The following is a 16,495-nucleotide window of genomic DNA, read 5'->3' on the forward strand; positions in this document are numbered from 1 at the left end:
TAATTTTTATGCATCTAAACATGCATATTCAAATTCTAGGCACTTGGTAACAGACAGCTCGCTATCTATACATACTACAAAGGTAGCATTTTTGCTACTATTCACATTAGGGTTTTTCATAAATGTTGCTGAGGTGCACCATAAGAACCTTTTTTGTTATTTTTTGGTTTCTTATTTGGTTTAAATTGAAGTTTTAAAATTTATTAGGTCATGCTTCAAAAGTTATTTTTCATGTGATGAAAGTCCACCATAAGGGAGGTATTTATTCTGCTTTTGTATGAACTTTTTCATGAACTTTTTGGGTTTTTTCCTTTTTCGTGAACTTTTTGGGGGTTGAGATCCTCTCCATCAAAACTATCTCCTTCCCCTCTCCTGCAACGCTATTAGCCGTTAGATGCATCCTACGGTCAAAACAAATCAAGGTTGAAATTAAAATACGTTGTCGTTTTGCCAGAGGCCCTGAAGGAGACATGGACGCGCATCCCCTTTCTTCTCCCCCATCTTCTCCCGTCTTCTCCCACCCCGCCGCAAGCCGCGCCGTTCGCTGCCCACTGCCCGATGCACAGCGCCTCCAAAGAACCACCGCACCGTGCCGCACCACACCCAGGAAGAAAACGTCGCTCTGCGCCGCCTCTTAGGACTCACGGCACTGCAGAACCAAGTGGTCATGACCTTGTCTCTTAAATCCTTTTCTGTTTATGGTGAGAAGTGGATTCAGGATTTCAATCCCCAAGCTGCAATTTTCAATTCCCTGGTTCTGGAATTGTCAATTCCCTTGTTCTACAATTTTCATTTCCCTAGTTTTAAATTTTCCAATTCCTTGGTTGTTACTCTGGTTGCAATTTGCAATTTTGTTCTGCAATTTTAAGTTTTCAATCTGCAACAGGTTGGTCATTGTAGTGAGGAATTATACCAGGCCCACGTCCTATGGCACATGAGAAAGCTGGAACATAGTTTCTTTGTTGTTTTCACCATTTAGAGCAATGCAATGCTGGGATTTGGGTTTGGCACCCCACCCTTTAGGCTACGCGCCCCAGCATTTTTTTTTTATTCCAAAACTACCCATCGGTAAATGATTTGCCGATGTCAAAATAACAATCGGTAAATGATTTACCGTTATTGTTCCTCAGTATGAACACCTTTATCCCATTACCCAGAACACGAAGAACAATATCGGTTAATCATTAACCGATTCTTATATTGATATCGGTATATCATTTACCGATTGGTAATCTGGCAGTTTGATCACCTTTTCACCATTACTCCTCCCTCCACCAACCCCTCCACCATTACTCCTCCCTCCAACAACCCCCCACCAGCCCCCCATAACTCGCCCAAACTACCTTATTCTACCATTACTCCACTCCTCCCTCACATTTCACCTTCCCACCACCACCACCATCTCCACATTTCCACCACCACCACCACCACCACCAAGGGAAAGCTTTTAACTTCTGGTAAGTGGTGTTAGCTTTGGTACTTTATTTATAGTTAGTTTAAGTAGTTAGTTGTTAGTTTAAGTAGTTAGTTTAGTTAGTTAAGTTGGTAATTTAGGCTGCTGAATCGTGAATTGAATCGGTAAATGAATTGCCGTTAATGTATAAGATGGGGATGGAGACGGAGCTGAAGCCTCTACCGCCTGAGTGGCTGCAATATGGTCGCCGCGCCTGGTAGAAGCATGCAAGCGCTCGTGTCGATCCGCTGGATCCTCACTAGTAGAAGCATGTCGTGACCTCTTCCTCCCGCCCTTCATTCTCGCTATCTGTGCAAAACAAACAAATTTAACAATACTTGTCATAATAAGTAAAGCATTTTCACATATGAGCATATCATTTGAGTCATTTTTTAACTTAATCAGGAAATTTCCAATCAATCGTTTAGCAACTAACCATAGGAAAAGGAAAATATAGAGAATTAGTTGTTAGTTTGCATGTGAATGTGATTAAATTAAATTTCTAGCTGTGATAAGGTCAAGCAACCATCATCACAAGCAAACAAAAACAATAAACAACTTTCCTAATTACAACACATGAAGCATATGATTTGAGCGCTTAATCTTTTCCAATAAACAATAAACAATAAACAACTTTCCTAATCACAACACATCAAATCTATCTTGATCTTTTCCAATTCTCAACAAATCAGCAAAGTAATCCTGGAAGCTAAATACATGCCATGGTTAAATATTGGAAATAAATTTTGGAAGTCTGCACTGTCATACTGTCATATCGGAAAATCATTTTCCATTACCATATCGGAAAATCATTTTCCATTATCATATCGGAAATTGATTTTCCGATATTACAGTAAACCCAGAAACAGACCCAAATGCACCCCACTCGTGCCCGTACTCGTTTCATGGAATTTCAGGCAACAAAACACAACAAAACCTACCTCTAATCATCAATCAACTACCCTAGTGTTCAACCATTGACCTAATTCAAACTTCAAATGTGAAAATCATTGAAATCAAAACTTACCTTTTGAATGTAATGGAATGGGTCTTTGTGGGAGCTTTGATGATGATTAGAACCGACCTTGAGATGATTGAAGTGGTGGAACCGAGCTTTGAGAGAGGATGCGATTGAGGGAGGGAAATTTGGGTTTTGAAATAATGGGTTTCAAAACCCAAACTGTCGTGTTTATATGTTTTAAACACGATCGGTAAATGATTACCCGTTATAGAGTCGGGTAATCATTTACCGTTTTTAATCAACTGGTTTTCTGGTAATTTCGCCCCCCAAGGTGGGGCGGGGGGCCTAATGGGTGGGGTGTTAAACCCAAATCCCTGCAATGCTCTTAACTAAATGCAAGTATTTGTGTCTTACAATAAACTCTTGACATGTGCACTGTAGTTATGTAGAATAAACTCTTAACTAAACTAGCAAGTATTTGTGTCTCTTACAATAAACTCTTGACATGTTTGTTTCATCCTCATGAAAGGATATGGCAAGTCAGGTGTGAAGAACAAAATCAAAGGACTTACTCCAAAGTAAATGAAGTTCAAGTTTGAAGTTGAAATGTGAAGTGTGAAGAACACATAGAATAGGATTTACCATAATGTAACAAAATACCATAATGTAACAGAAGTTCTAATTGCAATAAAATTAGATTTGAAGTACAACTTCTTGTGTACATTTCTTATATGCCTACATTAGAAAATAAGATGACCCCTAAATAAAATTTGAAAGTTGTGCCCCAAATCTTCAACAAAATAACATAAGCTCAAAATGACTTTAGCTTCACATCTTCATGGATTGGTCAAGGTTGTGACATCCTCATCAAGTGGTGCCTACAATTTGAACAACATGTAAATGTTTCAAATATAGATTGTGAAAATTTACTATCAATAAACTAGTAAAACTTAAGAGTGATGCTTATATAATTTTGAAAATTTACCATCAATAAACTAGTAAAACTATTGATGCTGAATTGGCTAAAAAATTCATTACTTTCCTACACAAGAAAAAACATGTTAATCACTAAATATTTTTCAATTCACTTTTCAAAATCGATATTAGCTTACCATAGATTGTTGATTGGGTACAATATCGAGCCTTGTTGGTGCATTTGTATTGGACAACTCATAATGAAATTGAGTTTGCATAGTAGTTTCTTGACTTTGTGCAACACTTGAATTATCACCTCTTCTTTTTTTTGGTAATTTGTTGTTGACCTTTCTTTTTCATACCCTTTTTACCAACATCATTCTACATGGAAAAAATTAAAGACATAAGTGATTATTATATACATAGTTGACTTAACTTTGAATATACATCATAATTTTAACATACCTTAGTAAGTTCTTGACTTTGTGTAGCACTTGAATTATCACCTCTTCTTTTTTTTGGTAACTTGTTGACCTTTCCCTTTCATGCTCATTTTACCCCTTTTACCATCATCGTTCTACATGGAAAAAATAAAAAACATAAGTAATTAAGTTTCCTAGTTGAATTAACTTTGAATCTACATCATAATTTTAAAATACTGTAGTAGGTTCTTGACTTTGTGAAGCATTTGAGTTGTCAATCTTCTTTCTTTTGACAAGTTGGCGCTCCACCCAACTTCTCAAACGTCTTGAACGTCTTTTACCCTCTCTTTTCTTGAAACCTCTCACATGTGTTGAACCATCATTGTTGTTTTCCAACTCTATAACTTTGTTAAGCAACCCTTCAACTTTTTTGATACTTACTTTTTATTTTGAATCTCAAGTATGTTTGTCTCCAATAAATCAACAACTTTTCTAAGGAACATGGTTGTGTCTAGACTTCTACATGCTTCAGTGGCTATCCTTATAAGGCGAGGACAAATCTCTGCATAGCACTCACTTGTGGACAAGCGCTCATCTTCTACTATATTGCTAAGAACAACATTAGGTGAAGTTCCACTTCTTGCTAACTTTGTCCACCTCTTCAAGATGTATTGCTCAGGCATTGATTTGACACCCAGATGGATAAAGACTCTGATACAATGACAACATAGTATACCAAAGGTCTCAAACTTACGACATGAGCAAGAAATTGACTTCTTATCAGAATCGTATGACACTTTCCACTCTCCCAAGTCCTCTTCCATGGCAATGACACAATCAAACTGTGATGATTTATTATCCATGCTCTTCACACAACATGCTTCAAATAACTCATACTCATTTTGGAATGGGTTAAAAACTATAACCGTCCCTGAACTTTGAACGAGATTTAAAAACCGTCCCTCACCGGAAAATTATTTGAAAACCATCCTCAAACTTTCAAAAACAAAATGGACCCGTCCCTCCGGCCACCATAGCTCCGGCGATCCCCTTATATGGCATTCCACGTCACTTAATGAGACCCGACGTGGATTTTTTTTAAATAATTAATATTTCCTAATTATTTTTCCTAATTAACCTTAAATCCCCAAATTAACCTAAATCCCCAAATTTCCTAATCTCATCTTCTCTTCTGCATCATCCAGAATCACCAACATCCTCTGTATCATCATCAACACCAGCCACGACCTCCACCACCCCCCTCCTTAAAAACCACCTTCAACTCCTCTTCTTTCCTCTTCCAAAGCCAAAACCCAGAAACACAGTTCGTTTCCGATGCATGAAGGTTCATTAGTTAGTGAATTACCCATAATCTCTTCACCCTTCTCTCTCCCTTTCATCTTCATCAGAACAAAGAGCAATCTTCATCGATCTACGTCGTGGTCGGCAACCACCGCACCGCTTCGTCGCGCCACCGCCACCATCCTTTCTCTCTCTTGGTTCAGATCACCAAGTTCGCACCTTTTCCTGGTGTTGCGATTTTGGGTTTCTGCGGTTGGGTGGAGAGGCATATCGGACGGCGACGGGATCTCCATCTTCGGCGCGCAGAACATCTGGATCGACCATTGCTCTTTGTCCTACTGCGCCAATGGGTTGATCGATGCTATTATGGATGATTAATATACCAGGTTCCTCTTGCTACCAGATATGTTGCATCAAACTCCCAAGTTCCTCTTTGTTGGTGTTGTTGGTATCAAGCTTCTCAATCTCTCTTCCAGATCTGTTGCTTCAACTGTTGTTGTTACTGGGTGATAAATTTCTCAGATCTGTAGTCTTTTTTCTGGGTTCAAGCTTTGTATTTCTGTAATTTATATTGATTTAGCAAAACAGTTATGATAATGGAGATGCAACAGATTTTATGTTCTAGTTCTTCCTCTCAATTTTATTTTCTGGGTTGGGAATATTGTGCAGGTTTTATGTTCTATGTTTTTCCTCTGTAACAATCATTGAGTACTGGCATATTACTTTTGCCTTAATCTGTGCAACGTGGTGGATTCAGCAAGAGGAGAAAGATTGGATTTTGAGGTGGTGGGTGCTGAGAAAATGGTGATGGAAGTTACTCTTGATATCTCTCTCACACTCATTTTATGGATTATGGAAGATGAGATTAGGGTTAATTTGAGAATTTAGGGAAAACTTAGGATAATTGGGTTAATTCAGATAATTAGGGAATTTTTTATTTAAAATAAAAAAATCCACCTAAGACTCATTAGTTGACGTGGAAGTACACGTAAGATCTCAGCCCACACGTAAGCACGCTGGCCGGAGCTATGGTGGCCGGAGGGACGGGTCCAATTTGTTTTTGAAAGTCTGAGGATGGTTTTCAGATAATTTTCCGGCGAGGGACGGTTTTCAAATCTCGCTCAAAGTTCAGGGACGGTTATAGTTTTTAACCCTTTTGGAATATATCAAAAATAGTGGGAGTATAAAGCTCAGACACTTGTTTCAATATATTGGAATATATGTTCTTGAGTTTGGGAATCTTTTGGCGTGCTTCATATTCACACTTCAATTCATTGTACCTCTTTTCTTCTCCAACATCCTCAAAACGCTTAAAAAACTTGATAATGTCTAAATTCACATTTGTAAAACCTTTAATCTCAGCATTTACACTTTCGCTAATTTGGGTACTTCGCATTCCCAATGAGAAAGTCTTCTTCATGTGACAATAAGCCCACTTTTCCTTCATTGTGTACATTCTTTGCAACCAAGCGTTTTCTTCAACATCAAACTTTGCAAGAAGGGTTCTCCAACCTTCCTCAAATTTTTCTTCATCTTCATACCCATACATGCACTTTTGAAAGTCAGTAAGAAAATGAGATTTACCCTTCATTAAATTTCCTAAGTATTTGATGCCATTTTGCATCAAGTGCCATGTACATAGACCATGATAAGCTCCAGGCATAACCTCAGCTAATGCTTTCATCATTGCTTGGTCTTGATTAGTAAAAACAGTTTGAGGCGTTTTTTGCTTATGTGCCTCTAGAAACTTCTCAAAGAGCCACTTGAAAGAGTCTGTTGTTTCATCATATAACAATGCAGCCCCAAATATCACTGTCTTTCGATGATGGTTAAATCCAGAGAACACTGCTAGTGGTTGAAGGTATGAAAAACGGTAGAAAGGGGGGGGGTTTGAATAACGTTTTCAGTACAAAACTACCACCTTAAAGATTTTGACAAATCTTTCGAGAACTTAAGTGCTAAAGATAAGAGATAGAAAAGCACACAAGGATTTTATCCTGGTTCACTTGATAAATCACTCAAGCTACTCCAGTCCACCCGTTAAGGTGATTTCTTCCTTCTTAGAATGAAGGCAATCCACTAATCAGGTAAGAGTTACAACTGCACTTGAAACCTACAAGTGACTAACAATTACACTGACTTAGCTCACACTAAGATTCACTCTCTTAGTCTTCTCTAGGATCCGATCAACCTTGATCTCCTAAAGGAACTAAACAAACTGTTTATCAAAGAATTGTTTACAAGAGATTTGCTTCTAAAAAGCTAATAGTAAACACAATGAATTTCAGATGAAAGAAAGCTTAGAATATTTTGAATATGTCTTGCGCGTATGTATTGCTTCTTCTTAGTTTTCTTCTATTCTAGCCGCTTCTTTCAATCTTCAGCCTTTATATATACTCCAAGGATTAGGGTTGAGCGTTGCATGGGAAATGCTACCGTTGGAGGGCAGTTCTGGAAAATCCAGCTTCTGCTGTGGCTGAGAACGTTAGGTAGGTCGTCAGGAAGGTACACTTGCTTTTGTACTTGGATAGCGACTTGACCTTTTAACCTAGGAGACTTCTGATCAGGGGAATACTTCATATTGGAACTTGTGAAGCCGGTTGATCAGAGTCAGAGGGAAAGCACAGATCCTCTGACCATTGTATCTTCTGATTCTGAACTCAGAGGGAAGAACATGGCCTTCAGAGTTTCTTGCTTCTGGACTTCAGAGTTTCCACTATTCAGCTTCTGGATCTTCAGAGTCTTCTACACCATCAGAACATCTGAACTTTCAGTGTTTCTTGGTTATCAGAACTTCTGGATCTTCAGAGCTTCTAGCGACTGAGTCCACATCAGAGTTTGTATAGCTTCAGAACTTCTGAAGCTTTTCCACTGTTCATACTGAACATGGTGAATGCGAAAGCGTTGCTTGGGTTACCCTTTATACACAGTGCTTCTGATTTGTGTGAGATTGAGTTGAGGTCAGAGCCTGTAAATAGCACACTCAGAAAAACACGTTAGAGTACCACAATTGTTCATATCAAAAGGTTAACTTGTAATCATCAAAACATAGAGTTGTACTACTAGATCAAAACTTGATCTTACAATCTCCCCCTTTTTGATGATGACAAAACTAAGATTTTTGATGAACAATTCTTAAACATTAAACTGAATTCACTCAGAGTTTAGAGATATAGAATAAGACTTATCCTGATGTGAATAGTTTATCTTGCTCATTCTGAATTCAAGTCACTGCTTGATTCTGAGCTTAGCTCCCCCTGAATCTAATACTTGATGAAAACGTTAGTAAAGTCTAGATTCTGAGCTAAAAAATATAAGAGTTCAGAGTGAAAAGCTTATGACATAGATGAAAAACGAATAATCAGAGCGCATAAGTGATCAGAGTCATGACAAGGTATCAGAGTCTTGGGTATCAGAGTCAACTTAGAATCACTTCAGAAGAAGTGAAATGTATTCCTTGTATTTGCCCAGTGACACATCTATGGTCATGAAGGTGGAACTCTTAAAATCTCCAAAATAAAAAATAAATCACACTAACACATCTTACACATCAAAAACTGGGTTTACTCCTCCTTTTTGTCATAAGCAAAAAGCTTGGGGTATGAAAAACTTAGCTTGAAGTACAAGGTACTCCCCCTTAGAGAAGGTCTAAGTTTAAAAGAAAATGAAAACGATGTAAGAATCAGAGTTAGGCGAAAATAAATAGAATAGTTAATGCAAGGGATGAACGTTTACCACCGGTCAAGTGAGTAAATAGAAGGGTCAGTTACCAAGAACTTAACCTCGAGAAACTGTAAGAGCATTAACTTTCAGAGAGAAAGTGAAGCCTATAAAAAGCGTTGGAGAGAAAGGTAAGCTTCACACCTCGAATAATTTTCAGTAAAAAAAAAAAAATGGCATCATACAACGTAGCACTAGAAGAGCTGAGGAAGAAGGCCTTTGAAAAAGGACTTGTTCCTGAACATCAGGCATCCAGAGGGTGAAACTACCATCGCGGAGCTGACACGGACACTGCTGGAAGAGGACCTGCGTCCAGAGTTGGAGAGAGACCTGAAGGAATTTCTTGCCTTCGTGGAGGAGGTGCAAGAACTCAGCCGGCTTGAACTCAAGCTGCTGGAAGAAAAAGAAATCTTGGAAGAGAAGCTCAGGACTTCAGAAGAGATTCTGGAGAGAGATGAGCTAAAGGTCAGACTCAACAACATCCAGCATGTACTGGAGCGTCTGGAGAAGAATAGGTCAGAGCAGCGCCAGGAGTGCAGAAGAATGAGGAGGGATCCTCCATTCTAGATTTATATGATGTAAAGAAATATGATGTAAACATAGAACAATTATGAATAAAACGAGTTTGGCAAACATATGTGACATAAGTATATAGTTATGCATATATAATCACAAACGAACAAAAGAGAATAAATAAATAAAAAAGAAACAGAGTTGAAATAAAACAACGTTAGATAAAAAGAAAGAAAAAGAAGAGATCCTAAAACTAAGGTTTGTCAGTGCGGCGCAGAAGTTCCATCATCATTTGCTTCATCTCAATCAGCATGGATTCATGAGTGTCAAGACGTTGTTCCATGATGTCGAGTCTGGATGAGCTTGTCTGAGTAGAGCTGGAAGGAACATTCTGAGCAGCTTGAGGTTCTGGAATGGAAGCAGAAGCAATAGGAGTAAACATAACTGGTGCAAGTCGCTCTGCCTCAGCCTCAGCTTCAAGACGCTCTGCCTCAAGTCTGGCTTGTTCAGCCTGAGCTGCTACTTGACGTGCAGCTTCTTCTGCTTGTTCTTTCTTTCTCTTGGCTTCTTCAATAGCTTCAAGAAGCTTATTTCTCTGTTCTAGTTCATGAAGAGTCACCCTTCTAGCAAACCTTTGCTTGGCAGCCTCAATCCTCTGACTTCCCTCTGCATGCAGGAGCTGCATCATAATTGGAAACTGAGCCACTAGCCAAGTGCTCAGATTGTTCCACTCATCAGCCACACTTTCAGCATTCTCACTGAGGTCAGTCTGACCGTGCACATTGCGGAGCCTCAAGGAGGCTTCATGAGAGAAAATATTGATGCACTCAGAAAGAGATGTGGGTTGGAGGTGAGTATAGGGAATGATGGAGAGGTTGGTTTCAAGAGAGGCTGGGTGATTGCTGTTATGAGCTTCAGAGGCACCTTGTGGAGAACCAATGTTAATTATGGGAGCATTGGGTTCAGAAGTTCCACGGTGAGGGTCTGAAGTTTCAACCAGAGGGTGAGGTGATCTAACCGAGGATTGGTTAGACACTGATTGTTCGGGTTCAGGGTCTGGTTGAATGGGCTCTTGTTGGTCAGGGACAGGGTGAGCTTGTTGAACTAAGGGGTCTGCCTCTTGGATAGGATTGGCCAAGATAGGTTCATCTGGGTCAACTAGACGTTCAGGTCTAGGGCCAGGATATCTCCTAGGGCTTGGACAGGTAAGGTAATACTCTTCCAAGGCAGACACCTTCTCTTTTCTAACCTCCATGAATTTTCTAATTGATTCAGAGGTATTGGAGGGAGGAGAGTCAATAACATTGATTGGGAAGGATACATGTGTGAAGGCTGTTGAAGAGTCTGTATCCGTGGTTTTGGCAGCAGGACGTGCTGATGCTCTGGGAGCAGAGTGATCAGACGTTCTGGGTTGTGGTTCTGTTTGGTTGGGTTCTGGTTGGTCATGGATGATGGGTTCAGAAGATAATGGGTCGTATGGAATGGTAATGAGAGAGGTTGGATCTTCTGACCTAGAGGTTGGGTTCTGAAGCAAATTCCAGAGAGGTGCTTCAGTAGGGGAAGGTTGAAAGAAGGAAGATCTTGGGGAATGTGGTGGAGTGGTGGTTTGTGCGGCTGGCTGGGATTCAGGAATAGGAGTGAGGGGATTTGAGGAGTGTTTGAGCAAAGCAGAAATAGGAAGTGCATCAAATAAATTCAAATCATCATCAGAAGCAAGTGCAGGCTTACTTGAATGTGCTGATGATCGAGTCACTCTGGCAGGAGGTTCAGTCCTTCTGACCACTGCAGCAGCTGGTTCCACCCGAGTAGGCTTCACCACGATTCTGACCTTCTTCTGCTTCTTCTTTGGAGGACCATCCTCACTATCACTATCATCACCATCATCAGGCTTGCTCTTCGGCTTCTTGACCAGAGGGACATCAGATTCCTCTGAGGATTCTTCCAGAATCATCTTCCTCTTGGTTTTCTTCTTGGGAGGAGAAGGAAACTCTGGAGCTGGTGGAAGTCTGCTGACGAAATCATCAAGGTCAATCTCGAATCCTTGAGCCCTGAGGTCTTCAACATAGCATCTGATGGCGTTAGGATGGTCTGCTTGAGTCCACAGAGGGTAGTCATTCAGAGGCATTCTTCTTCCTCTGATCTCAGAAGATGTGTCTTCATGAGCAGGAGCAATCTTCTTCTGGATTAAGCCCATCTTCTTCAAGGAGTTTGCAGTGAAGACATCACTGACAATGGTGCTCAAATCCTCTGTGCAACCAGCATTGATCAAATCTTGCACCAAGTTGCTTTCAATGAGAAAGTCTGAGAGCAGCCTCCCAAAAGGGATATATTTGATTGCAGACTTGATGGAGGCGGTGGTGCGAGACTTCCGGATGCATTCCTTCAAGTAGGAGAACAGGAAGTAGGGAAGGCAGATCTTCTCCTGATCTTGAATGAAAAACAGCATCGCCTTCTGGTTGAAGTTGATGTAATCTGGGGAACTGCCCTTCGGTCTCTGATTGATGCAGTTGAGTAGGATCTTGTGCCAGATCCTTAGTTTGGGGTGAAGGTCCATCACCTTGTAACTCGTCTTGCCCGGTTTGAAGGTGGTGTACAGAGCCTGGTTGACTATGTCCTTGGTGCTGGGTTTCAGCTTCGATTCCGTCAGTTGGAAACGATACCCATAAGCAGTATCTGCACCTAGCAGATTCACGAATGACTTCTCAGTGATAATGATCTTCCTGCCAAGAATGTGAGAGACCACCTGAGTGTCATCGCAGTCTGCGTGCTTCCAGAATTCCTTTACCAATTTCTCATACACCGGTCCTCGAAGTCGGTTGAAATAATTTCCCCAACCTTGAGCTTGGACTTCAGGACGAAGATCAAACCCATTTGCAGCCAAGTTATCGAGGTTGAATCTCCATTCTGCCAGGACTTGGAGTTCCTCAGGAGGAAATACGCAGTGAACGGCACAGCCCCGTTCTGCAATAGGAACAATCTGCTCTTGAGCTTGAACTTGTTCTTGTGTCGGGTTCTCAGAGCCCCTTTGACCCGTTGCCAAACCAACTACCATGTGAGGGAACTGAGGTGCATCTGCAGTAGATCTTCTGGTTTGTCTCACCATTTTGAAGAGGTTGAAGGTTTGAGGTAGAAGAGAAAGTTTGAAGAATGAAGAGAGATCGAGAGAGAAATCAAGAAAGAGGCGGTTTTGAAAAGCAGAGAGTGCGAGAGTGAAAACCGGAAGTGAACGAGAACGTGTGTGTATAGTGGGTTTTGTCAAATAACCGTTGTTGATTCAAAAAGCACTTTAAGATCAACGGTTGAAAATTAAAGATAGATAGTAACAGTAAAATACACAATCACACACAGGAGATAAGCATATCTACACGCAATCATAACAGACTGTCACACGGGCACAAGGAATTATGCATCAGAAAATCTGACACACGTGTTGTTGTCTTAGCTTCAGAGTCAGTACCAGTGGGCACACACACTCTGATTGAGTTACCTTCTGGACTAGACATCTTCTGATCAAGAAGTATCATAGTCAGAGGTTCTGATCCATCTTCACTCTGGACAAAAGTCCATGTTTAGATTTTTCAGAATGAAATTAAATCTATCCTCTGCTAAGGGCTTTGTAAAGATATCTGCCCATTGATGGTCAGTATCAACAAACTTCAGAAGAAGTACGCCCTTCTGTACATAATCTCTAATAAAGTGATACTTTACCTCAATGTGCTTTGCCCTTGAATGCAAGATAGGATTCTTACTCAATGAGATTGCAGCAGTGTTATCACAATAGATTGGGATATTGCTCTCAAGGATCTGATAATCCTCCAGCTGATGTTTCATCCAGAGCATCTGAGTGCTGCATATTGCTGCTGAGATATATTCTGCCTCTGCAGTTGATAGTGCAATGGTTGATTGCCTCTTGCTTGCCCATGAGACTAGATTGCTTCCCAGAAATTGACAATTTCCAGAAGTACTTTTTCTCTCTGTTCTATCTCCAGCATAATCAGCATCACAATAACCTGAAAGCTTATACTCTGATGTTTTCTTATACATCAAGCCAAGGTTAGTGGTGCCTTTCAGATACCTTAGGATCCTCTTAACAGCAGTTAAGTGGGTTTCCCTTGGATCTGATTGGAAACGAGCACATAAATGAACACTAAATAGTATGTCTGGCCTAGATGCAGTTAAGTATAGAAGTGAACCTATCATGCCACGATAGAGCTTCTGACATACTTTACCACTTTTATCTTCTTTCTCCAAAATGCATGTAGGATGCATTGGAGTCTTGGCCACTGTAGATTCCAGCATATTGAACTTCTTCAGAAGTTCTTTAGTGTACTTGCTCTGATGGATATATGTTCCTTCTGGTGTTTGATCAACTTGTATTCCCAGAAAGTACTTTAATTCTCCCATCATACTCATCTCAAATTCAGCCTGCATCATCTCAGAAAATTCTTTGCATAGAGATTGATTAGCAGAACCAAATATAATATCATCAACATAAATTTGCACAATTAAGATATCATCTTTATAAGTCTTGCAAAAAAGAGTTGTATCTACTTTACCCCTTACAAACTCATTCTCCAGAAGGAATGAGCTAAGTCTCTCATACCATGCTCTGGGAGCTTGCTTCAGACCGTAGAGTGATTTCTTCAATTTGAACACATGGTCTGGTTTCTTTTCATCTTCAAAACCTGGGGGTTGATGAACATAGACTTCCTCTGAAATATAACCATTTAGGAAGGCACTCTTTACGTCCATCTGATGTAGAACTATGTTGTGATTTACTGAGAAAGAGATCAACAGTCTGATTGCCTCCAGTCTTGCTACCGGAGCAAATGTTTCAGTGTAGTCTATTCCTTCCTGCTGGCTGTAGCCTTGAGCAACTAGCCTTGCCTTGTTTCTGACTACATCTCCTTTCTCATTTAGCTTGTTTCTGAATACCCATTTCGTTCCAATAACATGGACATTCTCAGGCTTCTTCACTAAGCTCCAAACATCGTTCTTGGAAAATTGATTCAATTCTTCTTCCATGGCCAGAATCCCATCCTTGTCCTGAAGAGCTTCATCTATGGACTTGGGTTCAATTAAGGACACCAATCCTTTCAGACTCAGCAAGGTCTCTTCAGAGGGTCTGAAAGCAGATCTGGTTCTGACTGGTTCATCTTTGTTGCCCAGAATCAATTCCTTAGGGTGAGCTGCAGTGATTCTGCTCTTCTTCAGAGTTTGTGAGTTAGAGGGACCAGCTTCTTCCTCTGGTTCATCTTCCTCTGGCTCAACTTCCTCTGGAGCTTTGCCTTTGTCAGAAACATTAATGCTTAAATCTGCAAACTTTTCAACTAGCTTTGACTGGTCAGAGTCAAGCTTATCATCAAATCTAACATGAATAGATTCTTCAATAGTCTTAGCATCAGTATTATAAAATCTAAAACCTTTAGATCTATCAGAATAACCAAGTAATAGACACTTAGAAGACTTAGCATCAAATTTATGCAATCTATCCTTAGTATTGAGAACATAACAAACACAGCCAAAAGGATGAAAATAAGAAATGTTGGGTTTTATGTTCTTCCACAATTCATAAGGAGTCTTATTCAGAATTGGTCTCACAGAGATTCTGTTATGAATGTAACATGCTGTATTTACTGCCTCTGCCCAAAAGTGCTTAGCCATGCCAGTTTCTTGGAGCATGGTTCTAGCCATCTCCTGAAGAGTTCTGTTCTTCCTTTCAACAACACCATTTTGTTGAGGAGTTCTGGGACAAGAGAAATCATGTGCAATTCCATAGGAATCAAACAGACTCTCAAACTTATCATTCTCAAACTCTCCACCATGGTCACTTCTGACACGCACAATCCTACAAGCCTTCTCGTTTTGCACTTGAGCAATGAAGGTAGAGAACACAGCATGAGACTCATCCTTGCGGGTTAGAAACTTTACCCATGTCCAGCGGCTATAGTCATCAACGATAACCATCCCATATCTCTTGCCACCTATAGACTCAGTTTTCACTGGTCCAAACAGGTCGATATGCAGAAGTTCTAACGGCCTTGAGGTTGAGACAACATTCTTTGCTTTGAAAGGGACTTTTGTGAATTGCCTTTCTGACATGCTTCACAAAGAGCGTCTGAAGCGAACTTCAGATTGGGTAAGCCCCTGACAAGGTTTAGCTTGCTCAGCTGAGAAATCTTTCTCATACTGGCATGCCCTAACCGTCTATGCCATACCCACTGCTCTTCATTAACAGACAGAAGGCACTTGACATTCTGAGCCTCCAACTCAGATAATCTGATCTTATAAATGTTGTTCTTCCTCTTGCTGTTAAACAGAACAGAGCCATCGATCTGACTTACAGCCCGGCAGGACTTTTGATTGAATATAACATCATAACCCTTGTCAGCTAATTGACTTATAGACAATAAGTTATGTGTTAAGCCGTCTACCAATAAAACATTATCAATGCATGGACTACTATCTACACAAATAGTGCCAGTACCAATAATTTTACCCTTTTCATTTCCTCCGAAGCCAACCTCGCCTCCAGGTTTAAGTTTCAGCTCTCGGAACATACGCTTTTCTCCCGTCATGTGACGCGAGCATCCACTGTCCAGATACCATGATTGGTGTTTCAGTGGAGCTATCAAGGATATCTGCAACATAGATAATCTTGTCCTTAGTACCCACTTTCTGGGTCCTCTTTTGTTAGTTACCCCAGAGGTTCTGATCACCTTGGGTGTCTCAACATAATATTTTAAAGGAATATTTGCATGATATTTAGTCATAGAGAAAGATCCCTTTTTAAGAGGGTTTTTAGCAATTTTAGCAGGTACAGGATCAGGCATATGGTACCAGAGGGAACAAAGCATTCATACAAGGATTTAGCTTTAGACACAGAAGGCTCATTTCTAATTGGTTTAGAATAGCCAATGCCATGCATTCCATTTCTGCTTACGCCATAGATCATTGAAGCCATTAAGCTTCTATCCACGCTTTTAGCTAGGAATCTTTGAAAAGACTTTTCATACTTAGATTCATTTCTACAATCAGAGGCATCACAGGCAACAATTTCTTCTAACTTAGCAATCTGGTTCTTAAGCACAGAGTTAGAATTTACCAAAGCATGATTTTCATTTTTCAAATCAGAAATAATTTTCTCATGTTCAGAGGGAGTCTTGGAGACAGCAGATAAGTTCTTTTTCAACTTTTATGCTTAGACAA

General features: G+C 40.2%; 1 protein-coding gene and 1 long non-coding RNA gene across 2 annotated transcripts in view; both read right to left on the minus strand.

Annotated features, from left to right (window-relative positions):
• Nucleotides 1-2,945: 2,945 nt before the first annotated feature.
• Nucleotides 2,946-4,659, minus strand: LOC130715132 (uncharacterized). Its single transcript, XR_009011558.1, has 4 exons — nt 3,795-4,659; nt 3,527-3,710; nt 3,400-3,456; nt 2,946-3,292 (listed from the first exon to the last, which is right to left on the minus strand). It is a non-coding gene; the product is annotated as an uncharacterized LOC130715132 (long non-coding RNA).
• Nucleotides 4,660-6,200: 1,541 nt separating this feature from the next.
• LOC130712260 (protein FAR1-RELATED SEQUENCE 1-like) overlaps nt 6,201-16,495 on the minus strand; it is a 24,848-nt gene continuing 14,553 nt past the window's right edge. Inside the window, exon 2 of the mRNA XM_057562093.1 lies at nt 6,201-6,826. Within this exon, the coding sequence (XP_057418076.1) occupies nt 6,201-6,826 (626 nt within the window). The remainder of the gene's footprint in view (nt 6,827-16,495) is intronic.

This window comes from Lotus japonicus, chromosome 4 (assembly GCF_012489685.1).
Source record: "Lotus japonicus ecotype B-129 chromosome 4, LjGifu_v1.2".
NCBI classification, from domain to species: Eukaryota; Viridiplantae; Streptophyta; class Magnoliopsida; order Fabales; family Fabaceae; genus Lotus; species Lotus japonicus.